Raw genomic sequence first — 19,484 nt, 5'->3', positions numbered from 1 at the left:
TAAAAGGAGCACCTTTTCACGTATCTGACGTCATCATTATGTAGTTCCCTATCCTATTTATACTGGTGCCCCCCCCTCTATGAACACATCTCCTGTTGAGGGGGGGACGGGGCACCAGTATAAATAGGATAGGGAATTACTAGATAATGATGACGTCAGAAGCCTTCACACTTTTTGGATTGGATGATACTCCTTGTTAGACCACCCAGCTCTAGGAACATAAGGACTAGGTGAAGTGTGGGATTAGCATTGGGCAAGGGAGCTGAGACGCTAACATGCAGATGTCAGAAGAGACTGACTAATTTAGTGGTTTGCTAGAAAAAATAAAAAAACTGTACGTGTAAATACATTCTAAACCTTGACGTTTTTTGGGGGGGTGAAAAAGTGCCCACATTATGCACAGGGCAAAATACCAAGATACTCAACATGTGAATGTAGGAAACCCATAACCCATCCCAGTCCAGTTAGCCGGTGTATTGAGCTGTATTGCCAGCCACTGACAACATAAAGGCAGCAAGCAGTTTTATATTCTGCACCACTATTCCCCCCTGTGTGCGTTTACCTGTCTTAAAGGGAATCGCAGCTCCTTTATATCTGCGCCGCGAGTAGAAAATCAAGTAAGAAAATCCACTATATCGAAAGGCAGAAACTGTAAAAACAAAGATTATGAGGGGGAGTTGAGGAAATACCTCAGGCAAGGTCGTTCTGCGCCATTCTAATCCCCTCTACTCATCTGATAAGGCAAAAATCTATACAATAAAAATGTGCGGACAGAAATTAAAGTAGCACGTGAGACGTGTCAGAACTGTCCCCTTTAAAGGAATAGAAGATTAGAAAAGCACGGCTGCTTTCTTCTAGAAACAGCGCCACTCCTGTCCATGGGCTGTGTCTAGTATTGCAGCTCAGTTTCATTAAAGACATTGGAAGAAAGCAGCGATTTTTTTCTAATCTTATTTAACACCTTTTTTGCATTGGGTACATGGGTCCACATCCAAAAAAAGATTTGCAGGATTGCAGCACGGAGTCTGTATGTTGTGCTTTGTTTTTGCGGGTTTTCCTCATATACTCCAGGGTCAAGTGTTTATGTTTGAGGCTTTTTTTTAACAATATATTGAAACAGATCGGAAGTAATCTAGTTCAATACGCTTGATTTTACAGTAAATATACATGCACTTTTTTTCTGTAAACTTAGTTGTGGATTTAAAGGGGCTGTCCAGTTTAGAAAAAGAGATATTACAGGGGGTTCTCTGTTCAGGGTCCTCGTCTCTTCGCCAGAGTGGAGAGCAGGTTACAAAGAGCGCCTCTCTCTCTGGAGGACCTGTCCTGTCCAGCATTACATAGACAATCCATTGTAATGTGTAATACTTAATTTCTTCTGTGGTGGCGCTGCAGGGAAATTGAACACTTAGGCCTCATGCACACGACCGTGTTTTTGCGGCCGCAATTCCCCCGAAAATCCACGGGAGAATTGCGGCCCCATTCTTTTCTATGGGGCCGTGCACACGACCGTAGTTTTTGCGGTCCGTGCACGGCCCGGTAGCCCGGACAGCAGAAAGAACGGGCATGTCTTATTACGGCCCGGTTCTGCGGTCCGGGCTCATTGAAAACAATGGCCGCGGCCATGTGCATGTCCCACGATTTGCGGGCGGCCTGCGGCTGACAGTCCGCTGACAGTCCGCAGCCGGCCGACCCGAAAATCACGGCCGCACACATAGCTACGGTCGTGTGCATGAGGCCTTACTGCCAAGTTCCCCCACAGATTACATGTGATCGCTTGGGGTCCCAGCAGGGAGACTTAAATGTTCACAGAAAATCTGTGCTGAATAGGCACAATTTAATGTCACATGGAGATACAGTGCACAGGGCCTCATTTACCAAAACTGTCCAGTAAAAACATCTGGCCTTGTTGCCCATGGCGACCAAGCAGAGCTTAGCTTTATTTTTTTCCAGAGCAGTCATAACATAAAAGCTAAGCTCCGATTGGTTGCTATGGGCAACAAGGCCATATAGACATGTACTGCAATATGGGTATATACCGCGGATCTGTATTGAGGTCTGTGTACCGCCGTATGCTTGTGTGTATGAGGGCTTAGGGTACATACACAGGGTGGTAATGCTGCGGATCTCTGATCAGACAATACATCATGATTATGAGGTCAGATTAAACAACTTATACATCTTAAAGTGTAATTAAACGTTCAAAAAACTTCTGACATGTCATAGTGACATGTCAGAAGTTTTAATCGTTGAGGGTCCGGGCACTGAGACCCCCGCCGATAGAGACATATACATCAAGTATGCCCACTATAACGAAGCGGCAGATCGCTGAGCCGCATAGTTTCTTATAGTCTATTCTCGGAAAGCCGAGCAATTGGTATACGGGCTCAATAAAAAGTCTATGGGCCCGTACACCAATTGCTCAGCTTTCCGATCAGACACTAAGTGGCTTAGCGCTCACCCAAGCGCTTCTGTCGCTTTGTTTTAGCGATCGGTGGGGTCTCAATGCTCAGACCCTCACCGATCAAAACTTCTGACATGTCACTATGACATGTCAGTGGTATTTGAAAGTTTACTTACCCTTTAGGCTGGATTCACACGAGCATGTTCGGTCCGTAAAGGACGGAACATATTTAGGCTGCAAGTCCCGGACCGAACACAGTGCAGTTATCTATGACGCTAGGAGTCCCTGCCTCGCTGCAGGACAACTGTCCCGTACTGTAATCATGTTTTCAGTATGGGACAGTAGTTCCACGGGGAGGCAGGGACTCCTAGCGTCGTACATAACTATGATGCTAGGAGTCCGGCTCCCTGCACTGTGTTCGGTCCGGGACTTGCGGCCGAAATATGTTCCGTCCTTTACGGATCAAACATGCTCGTGTGAATCCAGCCTTACTGTGAAAAAATAGAGACATATACATCAAGTATGCCCATCACCTATACACAGAACAGGCAGTCACTTGGTACCTCGTGCCTCCATTGTATAACTTCTTCCTGATGGGTAATAAACACAAGTACATTGCTCCTTGGACACATAAGTCCCCCCCACTGTAGAGGGAAGGGTTCACCTTTTATTTTTTTTAATAGAATACCAATGCAACAAAATACAAAACGAAAAATAAAGATTTACAAGTGAGAGTGAATGAAGTGCAATATTTGATAATACAAAGTCCCAGCTTTTTTGCTAAAATACATAGCATCATAATAAGTGTTTGGCTCGTAAGTAACAATCTAGTAGACCTAATCAATAATATAGAGAAAAGCACAGGAACCCGTAACAACAATGTAGCTGTATAGGTGTAGCAGAGCTGAATCTGTCATTGAACTGTGTCTTTTAAGTTCCTGAGCTAGAATAACGCAGTAGGTTTCCCCAGTTTTCTACTGATAACCCAAATCACTGCACATTATGCCATAAGGAAACCCAGCTCTGATAAATTTATCTGTTCAGCTCTGCTGCATTGATCAGCTCTGATGCATTGATCCGCTCAGCTCTGCTGCATTGATCAGCTCTGCTGCATTGATCAGCTCTCCTGCATTGATCAGCTCTCCTGCATTGATCAGCTCAGCTCTGCTGCATTGATCAGCTCAGCTCTGCTGCATTGATCAGCTCAGCTCTGCTGCATTGATCAGCTCAGCTCAGCTCTGCTGCATTGATCAGCTCAGCTCTGCAAAAATGAAAAAGTAACAGAAGCTAGAACTATAATGCAATGTATTTAGAAAAAGCTGCAAGTACAATCCCATAAATGAAACTTATCTGTAGGACAAAAACACCCTTTAAAATAGTCGCCCTGATCATGTGAAGATGACGTGGTCAAAGCAAGCGCAATATAAAATACTTTCTTGCCTCTTGCACTGTGTTCTTAAAGCAAAGTCGCCACTGGTATTAACTTTACAAAATATATATTAGGTAATTATATTATATATATTATAATATATTAGGGCAATTCCATATGTTATTGTTTTTTGGTTTTTTTAATACCCCATTTAGATGCAGGGAGTTCCAAATTCATGAATACATCAAAAGACTCAAACAATGGGCTGTCGTATTATAATCTGTCCCTGTTGACAGATTTGAAGGGTAATCATGGGGAATTTGAAATCCCAGCAGACTGGCTCGATATTATCGGGATAGTCCATTGCCTAAAAGGAGCAATTTTTGTAACATCAGGATATCATGGAATTGTTATTCAAGCAATTGACTGATGTAGTCTTTGGGGTGGCTCCCAGGTAGAACTCTGCTTTAAAAGGGGTCAGAACAAAGCGCCACTCTTGTCCATAGGCTGCGTCTGGTATTGCAGGTATTCACTTGAATAGGGTTTATCTGCAATACACGACACAGTCCACAGACAAGAGTGGCGCTGTCTTTAAATAAATATCAGACCCTTGTTTCTAACAACAGGCAACCTTACAAAAACGTTGGGATTCTGAACACCCAGAATTGTACTCGAGCAGAAATGCCAAATCCCTATAAATATGCAGCAACAAAGCACGATTAAAGACATTGAAATGTTTGAAGAAAAAAGAAATAAAAAACACAAAAATAAATTTTCACATTCACATATTTGTGTCACGTCCAAAGTGAAATCAAAGATTAATACAAGGTAATAATATGGAGAAAAAAAAATAAAAAATAAAAAATCACACAAAAAAATTGCATGTTAGAGGATCGGTCAGCTCTCCTGATATGTCTGTTTTATGAAATACTTGCATTCCCCAAATCTGAAGCATCTTTGCGTTGTTCTGTTCCTCTGTTATTCCTCCTGGAAATTGCATAACTGAATTGACAACTAGGTGCTACTATAGGGTGTGTCCCAACACAGTCCCACACTGTCAGCACTGATTAAACAGAGTGTTAGGCTTTATTCAGATGAACGTAAATCTCGTCTGTGCGACGGTGGTTTTTTGAACGGCCACGCAGCTGCGTGCATTTCAATAGGGCTGTTCACACGACCGTTGTTTTTGACGGACCGTGTGAATGGCCTGTGTGAAAAAATAGGACATGTCCTATTTTTGGCCATTTTCACAGATCCCTCCATAGACTCAAGTCTATGAGGGATCTGTAAAAACGGGTCCCGCATGGGTGCGACTCGGACGCAAAAAACGTCAGTTTTTCACGTCTGAGTTTACACTCGTTCATCTGAATAAAGCCTTAGTCACAGGGGAATGGTAACACCCAGTGGTCAATTTATTCATACATTTCCAGGAAGAATAACAGAGGGACATCTGAACACAGAGTTCTAAGTAAAGATGATTATTTTATGGGGAATGCAAGTATTTATTAAAACAGTGAGGATAGCTGCCAGGTCCTCTATAAGCGGGCTATAGATGGGAACATTTGCCCCGATCCAATCAGGATGCTGGTCGGTAACGGGGCAGACAAGTGGAGATATCTGAAACAATGGGAATGATATTCCCACCATTTCAAATATCGCTTATGGCGCACTGCTGTTCATGTTTTTCCTCTAATCGCAGGGTTAATCACTAACTGAGAAAAATATTAAAAGGTTCAGATACTTGTTCCGACCAATGGAATAAGATTCTATTGGTTGGAACTGATCGCTTAAGTACCATAGACCTATTGATTATCATGAACAGATCCTTAGTAACATCACTATGTCTATGTCTATGTCCAGCTTTTAACCTCAGGAGCCTCATGCACTTAGTACACTGTGAAAATGATCTGCTGTCAATCCAGCGTCTGCAGGGTTAGCGCATGCGGCAGGACGGATTCAAATCCACAGATCTTATCCAAATCTACTCGTTATCAAAATTGCTGTAGGGATGATCCGTATCTTGAAGAAGACCTAAAAAATAAAAAGAAAAGAAAATCGGATTAAAATTACAGTGAGATTCATGACTAACGCCACCTATAAGCCACAAAACTTTTATTTAGAATAGGACTAAAGGGTTGATGGGTTGTTCTCATCCCAGAAAGTCATCGCTAGAATATGCCATTACTTTCTGATTGATAGGGGTCCGACCACTGGGACCCTTACCGATTCTATGGATGAAAGGCCCATAGCGGTCCCTCCATTGTTTTTCTATGCACAGCAGCACTCCTGACTAACTGCTATGCAGGGAACAGAATTACAGCTTCATTAAGTGAATGGGGCCGTGTAGCAGCCCCCTGTACAGCCAGCGGCCGGGATCAGAGAAAAGCCTTGAAGGGCACGCAGCGCTGCCCCTTCAATACCAGGCTCAGTTGGGGTCCTGGCAGTTGGAAAGTTATGGCATATACTAGCGAAGTTGTCATTACTTTTCGGTGATGGGAGTAACCCTTTAATTGCGGGAAAAAAATAATTAAAGAAATATAACACAATAGAAATAATCACAACCATTACTTGGTATAATAATCTGACCACAGAATAGAAAACAAACTACGGTATCTTAAAGAGATTGAAACTGCTATCTGGTGGTCAAGAGAGGTACTGCAGTTCAATGCAGCTTTACATTCTTCTCATAAAAATAGTAGATTAAAAAAAAAAAGGAGAAAAATCAAATGTTAGGATTCAGAGTAATATGGTCCCAGAGGACCAAAAGTACAGAACATAGAATTTGACAGCAATCTAAGGTCAGATTGTCAAAAACGGAATACAAAGGAAAATCAAAATATAACCAATGAGCAAGACGGGTCAACAAGAGAGTAAAGTGGTCAGGAGAAAAACCCTGCAACACTCAGAGCCATCTCAGCCGTAGAAATGGGAAAAAAAAAAAGTACTGCGGTGATTTTGCTTCTGGCTTGAGGACCGCATTGACAGAATTAACTACTTAAAGGGGCAGCAATACATTTTGACATAATGTATATTAGACTTATTTAGGGGCAATATTAAATTAAGATCTTCCCCTCCGCCCCCCCCCAGCCGCTGATTGAGACATTTCTCCCTATTACTGTGTATAGGGAAAAACGTGTCAATCAACGGCTGGAAGGAGGGGGCGGGGGCAGGTAGGGGAACATCTATATCATTGGACTCAAGCCCTGCATCACTGGACGCGCGCCGCAAGTATAAACTGTATATTTTCCTAAACTACGGTACATTACTGAAGTGACAGCACGCTGAAATCAATGTGTTTTTTACTACTTTATGCTGCCCTCAGACTGTTAATGTACATTAAAGGGGTATTTCCATCTCAGACCTTTGTGGCATGTCCGGAGGATATGCAATATGTAGGTGCGGGCCGGCCGCCGCATCCAGGCGGAGAATAAATAGAGAGGCAGCCACGAATGAGCCTGGCTCTATCCATTCCTTTCCATGAAGCTTATGGTAACCGCCGAGCTAGATTGGTGAGAGATAGGGAGGGGGGGGGGGGGGCGACCCTGTTCTCTACATATATGCGGGTCCTGGACGTGGGACCAATACCTGTGGATATGCCATAAGTGTTTGAGATGGGCTTAGCCCTTTAATGGTGGAATTGTTCTCTAAAGGCGGAGTACACTTGAACAAACCATTTTTTTTATCGCTCTAATATTAAATAAAAAATAAGCAACTTTGCAAATAGTCTTGATTAGAAACGTCCTGGTATTTTGTGTACACAACTCATAAGAAGACCTATGTGTCTCCATGGTAACAGACTACAAACCCTATATGTAGCCAGATACTGCAGTCATGTTTACAATACTCCCTCTGTAGGTTAACAAAAAGAGGGGGCAAAGAAAGTGGAACAAGATCATACTGCATAGAGTCTGTAACCATGGAGACACATTGGTCTGCACAGGAGCTGTATACACAAAACTGTAGGAGATTTTTACATCAAGATTATTAGCAAAATTGCTTCGTTTTTTTCTTTACTATAACAAAATGACACATGGCGTCTAACCTGCCGGTACAGTAAAGGAGACAACATTGGGTGATGTACTTTCTGCTATGTAGAAGGTCAAAGATGGGCAATGCCACAGACAGATCTATATAAATGGCTTCCTGCTTATATTGTAACCAGTGATTGAGAACTTCACAAATTACCCATAAATCCCTGTTTTAAGGAACATTTTACTGCTTCCTATTGCCCGGCATCTCTCGCTGACGTGACCCACAAGTGTTTACTTTTGCAAGATGGGTTTACATTTCATACATAATGAATTAGATTACAGGGAAACTGGATTGAACAACTCTCTGCATTCTCTAATATATCAACAGGGATAAACGATCCTGACACCAAATAAATTAAAATCTGATTCATCTCCTGGACATGTTCTCCTCGGGGAGGAGACCTCACAAGTATATTACGAGCTTCTAAACCATACTGTGACACTTTCAGCAGCCATAATATTTTTCTTTTTCCATGGCCGTAGCTATATGAGGCCTTGTTTTATGCCTTTTTAACAACTTTATTTTATATTATTTTAACACCCTACCAGCAGGCATACTGAACAGACAGCCCTGGGGTCCTTTCTAGGTCCCCAGGACTGACTGCAGATGGTTCAAGTAGTCTCCAAGTGGGCGACGTGATTGAAAGGGGGGTGCCCTGTAATCACACCACAATCAAGGACCGCGACTATTACAGGGTTACATGGACGGTTTTCTCCGATCCTTGCCATAGTCAGTATCGGTTAGTAACAGCGCCTGCTTGGAGCATGAGCACTCACTGGAGCGCTGATCAGCCTCTTCTACATCGACGCAAAAAGCCGTCACTGTAGACTTGGAACCTGCACCGCCTGCCGTCAAAAGAAAGTGGGCGGTCAGAAAGGGGTTACATCCACGTTGATGCTACTGTAATACGTTCTGAATTTTCCATACACAAATCTGCAGCACTTACGCTATGTGTGAACATACCCTTAGGCTTCATGCACACATGGCGAAATTTCCGCATCAAAACTGCAGATAAATGTTGGTAATTACGCAGGTAATTTTGCGTTTACTGATGCATTTTTAGGTGCAGATTTGACGTTTTAACGCAGAAACAGGTGCGGATTTTATGCTGTGAACTTTAGTGCGTTTTTTAATTTGCAACGCAGGTCAATTTACATGCGGAAAAATTCTGTAACGTGTAGTTGGGATTACTTCAAATCTCTTTTACTTTGCTGGTACTGTATTACGCTGCAAATTTGCTGCAGTAAATCCGCACAGCAAATCTGCACATAATACACATCGTGTGCGTGAGGCATTAATGTACCCAGGATTTGTTGCAGATTTTCCATAGCAAAATCTGCATGTGCGAATTTTGCCGATTTCACGATCTGGTGCAGATTTTCTGGCGGATTGCTCTGGGGATTCTGGGTCAGATATGCTGTGGAATTTTGCGCAGCAAACCTGACCTGTGTGGACGAGCCCTAAAGCCAATTATAAATCCTGGTACACAAAGGATGAAATCCATACGTCTCGGGCCTATGTTAGTGTAATAATAAAGCGAGATCAGGTCGAAACAGGTGCGACGCCGCGTATTTCAATGTCCCCGGTGTTTGCCTTGAATCCAGGCTTTATGAGAACACACAAACAGACCTTCACCGCTATTTGTACAGATGGAGCTTCTTGTTTAAAGTTCACTCTCTCTTGTATCATCCACAGCCCGAGACCCCCACATCTGACATTTTAAAATTGCTTTGCTCTCTAGTTCCCGGGAGAAGTCGTAGTCACCGACCATGCGGCAATTTTTATATTGAGTAATCGGCAATATACAGAAAGGGTCAAGGTAGCTTTTGCCAGTTGACTTCACTGAGGGACATGAAAACCCAGGTTATATTTAGAGGCCGATAACAGATCTTTTCACAAATCAGCTGAACGCACGGCAATTTTTTTTTTATTCTTTCGTAATAAAAAAACATAGATGCCGCTGTAAAGGGTCAGTGTATTCTGGGGCGGTGGATTGGGAATGTGTGATCACAAATGGTTTTATAGAAAATGAGGTCCTGGGCAACTAGCAAAGTAGTCCGCTAGCCCCCGTCCATTTTTAGACAATTTTCTTGTAATTTCAGCCCATATAATACTGCTATACGGCCATATAATGCTGCTGTACTGCCATATAGTGCCCACATAATACAACTGTATAGTGGCATGATAGGACCAACGTAAAGTGCCAAAATAATATGCAACCTCCAAATAAAATATGCAGCCTCCATATAATACTCCCTTAGATAGCCAGTGTAACGCTGCCATATAGAGCACGGGTTAATCCTGCCATATAGAGCCCACATAATGCTACCATTCAATTCCCAAATAAAGCACCATACAGTTAAATAATATTGGGTGGTTGAAGTTTGATCCTGGAATTCTCATCTTAAGGGGACACTAGGACATAGAGGCCCTGAGCAAATGCCCTGTTTGCTACCCCCTAAATCACTGTTGAGGGTCCCTGTACCAGGAACTAGATCCTAACCAATATCTTAACCCAATAGGGTCCCTGCAATTTCCATAAATCCAAATCAGTGAGATAAGAAAAAATGGTGGTGTCCTCCAACGCACACCATATTAGACAACTATCCCTCCATAGAAGCCTTACTACTAGATGAGAATAGGGTGCACCACATAGGGTGCCTATGGGTCCATATTGTGGAGAGCAATTTGGCATAGTTTTTCTCAAGGAGCATTGCCCTACAGTCACCCTACCACAGAGGAGTAACTTAAAGCTCCTTGGCCCCAATGCAAAATCGGTAAGCCCTGTCATGTGCCACTGATAATAGTGATGTCTTCTTATGTGGCAGAGGAGCCTTTGGACCCCTCAGGCTTGGAAGTGGTAGTGCGGATGCTTGGCCACCACTCCATTCATTTCTATGGGGCTGCCGAAGATCGCACTCAACAGCCCTATATAAATGAATGGAGCGGTAGTCTAGCATGGACAGTACCACTCCATTCCTATGGGGCTCCCAGGAACAGTAAGGTAAGCCCGTTCTCGTGATCGGTGGGGTCCCAGCAGTCAGACCCCCACCGATCAGATATTTATCACTTATCCTGTGGATAGGGGATTAATAATAATTATGGGAAAACCCCTTTAAGTCCACCATAACCTAAAACTACAACGGAAGCTTCTATCCTTCTCCTGTGTCACTTACCTATCTCCATGCCAGGCAATCGAAATATGTAATTACCATCTAAATTATATGAGAAAAGCTGGTTGGGGCAAACGAGAAGAAAAAAACAAAAAGCCCACACACATATTAACGTATCCCCAACAGACGAGTCTTAGATGACATTTTGTAGTTTAATCTTCTGAGCCGGAGTTAATAAATCTCTTCGCATTCTGTCACTCATCCTTATTAAGAGTGAATTAAGTTGGACACAGAGGAAAAGAGCCCCCAGAAGAACAATGTTGCATCTTGAAAAATTCCCATCTGCATATAGGAAATTATTCATTAGATCGAGCTGTTGTTTTGTTGCGCAGCTAGATTTGGTGTCAGGAAAAGTAACGGAAAACGAACCCAAGGAAAGAAAAAAAAAATCCAACAATAAACTTCAATAGGCTGCGTGTAAAGCCTCACTTCCCGACGTTGTCTCTGCTAACACCGCATAAAGATTACGCAGCAGAGACATTAAGCTGGTCTGCGAACGGTTTATCACAGGCTGTAAAGATTAAACTTCAGCCAAAACCGTATTCACAACTCAGTCTGTGTATTGGGGACACTGAATTATATTAAGATGCCCATGACAGGATTTATGGAGCATTGACTGGTCCGGTCAGAGTTTTGTGTAGACCTCTGCATTCATTAAAGAGGACCGGTCACCTCTCCGGACATGTCTGTTTTAGTAAACACTTGTATTCCTCATAAGAAAAATTCTATAGCATCTTTTCTTAGAACTCTGCATTGTCATGTTCCTCTGCTATCCCTCATGGAAATGTAAGAATTAATTAACTGGGCGTTACCATTTCCCTTGTCAATAGGGTTATACCTTTGACGGTGTAACACTTTCAGCACGGATTGGACAGTATCAAACTGTGTAAGGACACATCCCACTGACAAGAGAATGATAACACCCCACTGTCAATTTATTGATTTATTTCCAAGAGGAACGATAGAGTAATGGCACAATGCAAAGTTCTAAGAAAGGATGGTCCGGTATTATTATTTTTCTGTGGGGAAAAAAAGGGTTTATCAAAACTGGGGTGTCTGGAGAGCGGAGGGGTCTGGGGAAACTGTCAAAATGTGGAAGTGAACGGACATCCATGTAATACCTGGTTATGGGGAGCCTGTCGGAGCAAGTGCCGCTCTGGACAGTGGCTCTGTGATCTGCCTGGTGTGGAGGCAGAGTGTCTAATAAGGCGTATGAATAGGGCGTGTGTTGTGAAGGGACGCAGAAACACAGAGCGTCGACTCCTATAAGTGCACTTAAAACAAAATCTTTTGCAGGAGAGACAATATTGTCAATCCTGCCGCTCCACCCTCCACCACACTACAAAAAAAAATTATTTCCTTTATTATAGTCCCCACTTTAATGTTGGACATCAGCAGCAACGTCTTGTGCAAAAGGCGGGGACGGAGGTGTGAGGTGAAAGCAATACAAGCTACCAAAATAGAAGGGGACCGTGCAGGTATCTGCAGGAGTGTGCAGATTCATTGGGGGTCATACGGGGCCGAGACTTGTTGCTTAGCAGCTGTTCAAACTCAATCAGACACCACCCACCAAGCTCGGCACTAAAATATATTATTCACCAGGTAATCGGGAGGCCCCCATATTAATAGAGAAATGAGGACTGATAACTGGCAGTTATCCTATGTAATGGGCCAACATGGTATTTTAATTAAAGGGGGATTCCCATCTCTTATTGTTATGGCGTATAGCTTGGATATGCCATTATATTATGATTGGTGGGGGTCCGACCTCTACCGATCCTGAGAATGACATTTTTCCTGCCCAGTAACGTACTACATTGGTAAAGAGTTGGTGTGCAGGGTTTTCAGTGTATGTGTTTGTGTTGTGGTACCCCGCACAGCGGCTTGCTGGGGGGGCATCGTTGTGCAGGGAATAACCGCAACCCTAGTTAACGTAAGTAATTCTGAATGCCAGTAGGGCTCCCGGCTTTCGGACCACCACCGATCAGTACGTGGTGGCATATCCTAGCAATAAGCCATCCCATTAAGAAGGGAGTGATAAGCAGCTGCCAGAGACTTCTGACACAGCTTATCAAACCAAGGATTGGGTAAATTTAAAAACACATTAAAGACCCAAAAATGTTAAACTGCAGGTGAATCCCATTACATTTTTTGGGATTGTTGGCTCATATCTACCACGGACGAAAACTCAATAGATTGTCTACAGTGTTATTCTGCTAATCTCCAAAAATCTCTTTGGATATAAAAAAAAAAATCACAGATACGACTGTATCACGGTTTTCGGAATAACCTCTGCGTTGAACGCTGCCATAGTATGGCATTGATAGAAGTTTATGGGGCTCTACTGTACCTCTGTACGCCTTCATAGTGGAGAATATCTCCATAATATGGCGCCGTACGGAGCAACATTCAGCGGCACGAGAACTGGCTATAACTCTGTAGTACAAAGCCGCAAGGATTTTGTGCATGTCAACTAAAGCGTGCTATATACATCAGATAGCTGTCCGCCAAACGTGACAACATGCCTTTTCCTTCTTTCTGGAGGACCCCATACACATTGTATCATTGGTCGATCCTGTCGGAATCAGCGGGTTTATCCAACTTGAGCAGATCCGAGTGTATCTGGGTTTATTTCAATGACCCAAACAATAAATGGAAGAATTTGGTGATGCCCTTTAAGGAATGAAAAGTCCCTAATAATTAGAAAAACCTAATAATACACTTATATCTATGCTGTAATTCGATCACAATAAAAAGCAGCTGAATCTTTGAAACAGAAAACGGAATATGTGATGCGGGTCACCATCCCTAACCTAATAAACTACTCTTGTTATCACTGCTTAGCAGATGTTTTACATTTAGCGCTCTCCTTGCTGAGATGACAGAGGAAAGGTCATCAGATTGAGAAGATCATAATCTTCCAAAGTAAATCACCTCCAGAGAAGCGTCACGTACCGAGCGAGTGTCTACAACTGCACGAAAAGACGAGGCCGACATAATACTAAAGAGAAAAAATACTAATAAAATTAATAAAAGGCCCTTTTACACAGGACAATGATCTGGCAAACAAGCGTTCATATGCCGACATGATAGTAATACATAGGGACGAGCGATCGTAGTGATGAGCGATCGTAGTGACGATCACTGGTTCCATACATTACGGATCATAGCTCCTTGTGGAAGGAGCAAACGAGTGCCGCTTAACGAGCTGTCTCGTTGATCGGCGCTCGTTTTTACGGCTCATATTGGCCGGTGTAAAAGGACCCAAACTTACATCCCCGTCTAGAAGACCCAGGTGAAGCCAGAGTGCTTTGATCTACATAAAGTGGGTGCAGATGGTAAAGCTTGCACAGTAGGGTGGAATTCCACCAGGCCCATCAACGACTCGGCCAACGCCACAATAAACATCTACACTAGCATTAGAAAATTTTTATTTCAATGGTATGAGGGGAAAAAGCCACAGTCAGACATCTCTAGCAACGGCGTATCTTCTGGGGGAACATGTTGATATCTGAAATCAGGGACCGTTTGGGTGGTCAACGATATACATGAGATTGTCGGCCGATTCCAACAAAAACGGTAGGTTCAGGTGACTTTTACACCAGTTGTACTGTATCTCACCCCGTATATTTACTGGTCTAGCCAAAGGTATGAACTGGATTGGTTGGCCACTCCAACGTATATGGCCAGCTTTATAGGAACCAGTCACTTAGCCAACACCCTAAAGGACACATATCAAACATTGAACTAAACCACCCAGTTCACCCAGACAGTTACCGCGCATTATAAAATTGGCCATACAAAAAGTACCAAAGGGCAAAATATCCACCTGGGTTTACCATTCTTCCTCCATGGTTTTAAAAGGATATTGAATTCTAGTAGTATGGGGTTGCTATTGATAATCTCCAAATGTTTGCTTTATAGCTTTGCTCCTTCAGGGCACAACTATGATAAGTGACTGCTACTTAGCTGCATTGTCTAATGAGTCTATGGTAGTCTGAAATCCACCTCCTGTCTCTTCAGAGGCTGTCTGCTGTGTTGTCCCTCTACCATGCTTTACACTGCAGCTTTACTTGATCAGATAGGCTGCTCACCAGGAAGCCAGTAATTGGTGAGTTGATTTACCTAACAGCAAACAGAATTATTATAAAACTACGAAAAAAGTTACTAAACAACCAGTGAAAAAAAAATATTTTAGGCAAATATCCAACATATCCTGGGACAAATGAGCCTTATTGGATACACACACTTCCTTCCTGTATTGACAGTGCAGCAGGGTGTGCGCGCTTTATGGCAGCTACAGTGAATGAGAGTCAGTTGACAGAGAAATGTCAGACTATTACGGTCACCAGGAAGTGATGTACAGCCTTTCCCCCAGAGACTAGGGAGTGACAGGGGAGCTGCATACAAAGTATTATCTGTGTGTAGTGTTACTATCCTGCTTTATTTAGGCCTCCCACAGTACAATAGAGCGGTCATTAAATCTCTTGCCCTCTGCTGATCCTGTCCCAGTCTATAAAGCAAAGACAAGTGAACTGCAGAAAACAGGAAATGTCAGCTTTTTGTGTGTTCTCTTGGCTATTGTAAAAAGTAATTTTTCAAGATTTTTTTATATATTTTTTATATGGTTAGTGACATGAAAAAAATAATTTTATGACGATACCTTAAGTTTAAGGCTCTGTTCACATCACATCAAAACCTTCAGTTGAAGGTATACGTCTGGAGTATTTCCCGAAGTATACCACCAACGGAAAGCTCGAAATGTGGCACAGTATGGGCAAACAGGGTCTATGTAGCCGTTAAGCGCCTATTGTAAAAAAAAAAAAAAAAGTATATAGTGCGGTATACAGATTTTTTTTATCAGATGCCTCTGTATGTAATATCGTAGTCAACTACGTTACTATATACAGTAAAAAAAATAAAAATGTTATGGCTATGCATACCTCCCCTACATATGCCAAAATGACCTTATGAATATGTACAGCACAGCCGCACGTAGTGTCTAAACGCGATGTGAACAGAGCCTAAGACCGCGCCACAAACTGCACATTGCTAAACATGTAACTGGAACAGACGGTAGAGAGAATTTTAGAACAAACAACTTGAGAAAAACCAAAAATAATAACAGAGGATTCACTTTTATAGGTCAAAACATTTGGTTTGTGCATAATACGTTCTATTGGAAATAATATAAGTAAATTAAGAGTTAACTTTTCTTGTATGCATTTAAAATATAGTGACATTCAAGTACAATGTGATCGATGTGACTTGTTTTATAGCTTAGTGCAATGTCTGACGCTGGAGCACCCAATGTCCTGGTGGATTTGCAGCGAAGGGATAATAAATGCAGCAATGTTGGTCAACCGAGACCCCAATGTATTAGATCCTACTGCATAAATAACGACATCAAGTAATTACATTTACATTCTATTCTAGCACTAATTGTGCTGACTGCTAATTCTGAGCCGCAGTGACCGTCTAAAGCTCAACTCGTCCCTCAGATACTGAGTGTGGGGGGACAGCTAAACGTAAAGTGAAGGTAAATGAGAATAAGGGGAGACCTGGCTGCCATCCAAGCCCTATAACCCGAGCGGATACTTGCTGGATATTTTCACCCGTTTGCGTCACTGTACATAGTGTGGTGCTATTTTTCTCAATTGTAAAGTGAGCTCTACGCGTTTCGCTACATGAGCGAGAGATCATCAGGGGTGTTCTGCAATATTACGATTGTAGCAGTAAAAAAACTGTTGTTACAATAACGTAGCAAGTGCGATGGTAGAATCATAGCAGTGAAAACTGCGGTTGCGATAAATTGATAAGTGAGCAGTTAAAACTGCTGAGCGTTAGTCCTGATAGTGGGCCTGCGCTCTCCGATTCAGATAGATAATAGTTTGCGGCGACGAGAACGCCGACTATAAGGAGACTTATAAGGATTTAACACAAGATAAATATTAATGAACTAAGACCCAATATTATCCACCGTGAGGTTCATTAATATAATGAGTAACTGTGGGTAGTTCCGTATTTGATAATCACTCTCATCAACTCAGATTATATCTCTAATTACGAAACTATAATAATCTTAAATATCAGCTTCTTGTGATGTGTACTGTCTGCAGACAGTGTAACACTGTGTAACATATTTGGTACAATATTAATTTAAGCCATTGATATCTACTGGGATCATTGCCTCTAGCCCAGCAACGAAATGCTGCCATGACAACTGACACCCCCCCCCCCATCCTCATGACGTAATACACACACCTACCACTCTCCTGTCCAATCAAAATACGGGATGACGTGATGTTGTGGGAGGTACGATGGGTGGAGCCAAGTCTCCTTATAGTTGGCGCTCTCGTCACCGCGAACTATTATCTATCTGAATCTGAGAGTTTTCACTGCTATGATTCTACCATCGCACTTGCTACGTTATTGTAACGGCAGTTTTTCGTACTGATACAATCTTAATATAGCGTAACACCCCTGATGATCTCTCGCTCATGTAGCGAAACGCGTAGCGTTCACTTTAAAATTGAGAAAAATAGCACCACACTATGTACAGTGAAGCAAACGGGTGAAAATATCCAGCAAGTATCCGCTCGGGTTATAGGGCTTGGATGGCAGCCAGGTCTCCCCTTATTCTCATTTACCTTCACTTTACGTTCAGCTGTCCCCCCACACTCGGTATCTGAGGGACGAGTTGAGCTTTAGACAGTCACGGTGGCTCAGAATTAGCAGACAGCACAATTAGTGCTAGAATAGAATGTAAATGTAATTACTTGATGTCGTTATTTATGCAGTAGGATCTAATACATTGGGGTCCCGGTTGACCAACATTGCTGCATTTATTATCGCTTCGCTGCAAATCCACCAGGACATTGGGTGCTCCAGCGTCAGACATTGCACTAAGCTATAAAACAAGTCACATCGATCACATTGTTATTGAATGCCGCTATATTTTAAATGTATACAAGAAAAGTGAAATCTTAATTTACTTATATTTTTTCCACTTCCTTTCAGTGATTTGTTTGATATACAGTGGACACATATTTATCTACCACTCAGTGAATAATAATACGTTCTATGAATCACTTCATTTTATATCTCACCCTTAAATGTCGCAAATTGCTTGAAAAAAAATGAAAAACCTCCAATTAAAGCGGAGAATAAACATACCGTATTTCTTCCGAATCTCATTATGTTTTATGGTCCTTTCGTTCTTTCTGTAAAAATAATGAAAACACAAAAATTAGAGAAAACTCAATTTGTAAATTCATGCAGAATGGGATCCTGCTCAAATATACAGGTGGTTTATAGGAATAGGCAAATTTCTGTCCTTTGCCGGGTCTTCTTCCACTGAAGGGTTAATTATATGCAAAGAATTTTTTTGTAATTAACCCTTTTGGAGTTTGTGAAGTCTTAGGTCTCAAAAATAGCTGCTGAAGGAGTACAAAAATATAGGTGACCGTAGCTATTCCATTACCTGACTTTTCCATTTGAGTCACGCCTCATTAGGGCGCTGGAATAAGTTAGATACATCGGACATTGCTCATCTCCCGGGAATTCCCTTTTTGTTAGAAAGGTTCCCCGAAGATAAGCTGATCACAGGGTGACACGCTGCTGGAACCCCCAGCAATCCGTAATCTGTGGAGGAACCTGGCAGTAAGTATTCAATTCCTCTGCAGCGCCACCACAGGAGAAATTAGGCATTACACAGTCCTAATCTAAATCAATGGGCTGTTCATGTAATAAACAGATATGCCTGGTCCTCCAGAGGGTAACAGATGAATGGGTAAAATACAGATAGATGTAGTCTTTATATGGTTGATTTAAACTTATAACAAGTGCGCGATCATAATAATATATATTTTTAACTATAATCTAACTCTAGCTGTGAAAAGAACTACAAATGTATGAATCTCTTGCCCGTTAGAGGGATTATTGGAAATTTTCCATGTCAAAAACAGCCTGGTCTACAGTATAAGCATCAAAGCCTACAGTCTGTGTTTATTCCAGGTGTAGGGTCCTTTGGGAAACCCCACTTTGGTGGTAAGATGAAAGAATGTAGATCAATGGCTGCAATGTATAACCTGCAACACTTATACCTTAATACCCGCACAGCACTTAATACCGCTCCAGCACCTTCACGAACTCCATCACCCCAATTAAAATCAAAAGATAGACGAGGTGAGAATGTGAAGGTGAAAGAGACTGAAATTCACACAGTAGAAGGGAGAGCGGCGGAGAGTAAGAAAGATCAGGCGCACAGCAGAGAGACGGCCAGGCACAGCAATGTCTAGGTGTAAGGCTGGCCATACATGGAGGATAAAAGTTGCCAAACCTGACAATTTTGGTGGGATCGGCTAACGATCATGTGTGTATGGTTATCTCCTGACTGTCCACTCATGGAAAGAGGGATCGGGCATGTTGGATTTCAACATGCCCGATCCTTTGTTCCCAATGATAAAACCCGATATGGGGTTCAGCCGCCAGCTATCTCATGTATATG

At 42.4% G+C, this 19,484-nt stretch overlaps 1 protein-coding gene across 3 annotated transcripts in view; it reads right to left on the bottom strand.

Moving 5' to 3' along the window:
• Positions 1-3,020: 3,020 nt before the first annotated feature.
• The window catches only part of PTTG1IP2 (PTTG1IP family member 2), a 68,220-nt gene continuing 51,756 nt past the window's right edge, over positions 3,021-19,484 (bottom strand). For 2 of the 3 annotated variants that reach the window (XM_075827672.1, XM_075827671.1), the window contains exons 6-8: positions 18,152-18,198; positions 15,070-15,100; positions 3,021-5,801 (exon numbers count right to left, since the gene is read on the bottom strand). In XM_075827672.1, the coding sequence (XP_075683787.1) occupies positions 5,762-5,801; positions 15,070-15,100; positions 18,152-18,198 (118 nt within the window). In that variant the 3' untranslated portion in view covers positions 3,021-5,761. The remainder of the gene's footprint in view (positions 5,802-15,069; positions 15,101-18,151; positions 18,199-19,484) is intronic. The other variant, XM_075827673.1, reaches the window with a different exon arrangement.

This window comes from Rhinoderma darwinii, chromosome 5 (genome assembly GCF_050947455.1).
Source record: "Rhinoderma darwinii isolate aRhiDar2 chromosome 5, aRhiDar2.hap1, whole genome shotgun sequence".
Taxonomy (NCBI): Eukaryota; Metazoa; Chordata; class Amphibia; order Anura; family Rhinodermatidae; genus Rhinoderma; species Rhinoderma darwinii.
Note: the sequence above shows the minus strand (reverse complement) of the source record. Positions and strands in the feature narration are given on the sequence as shown.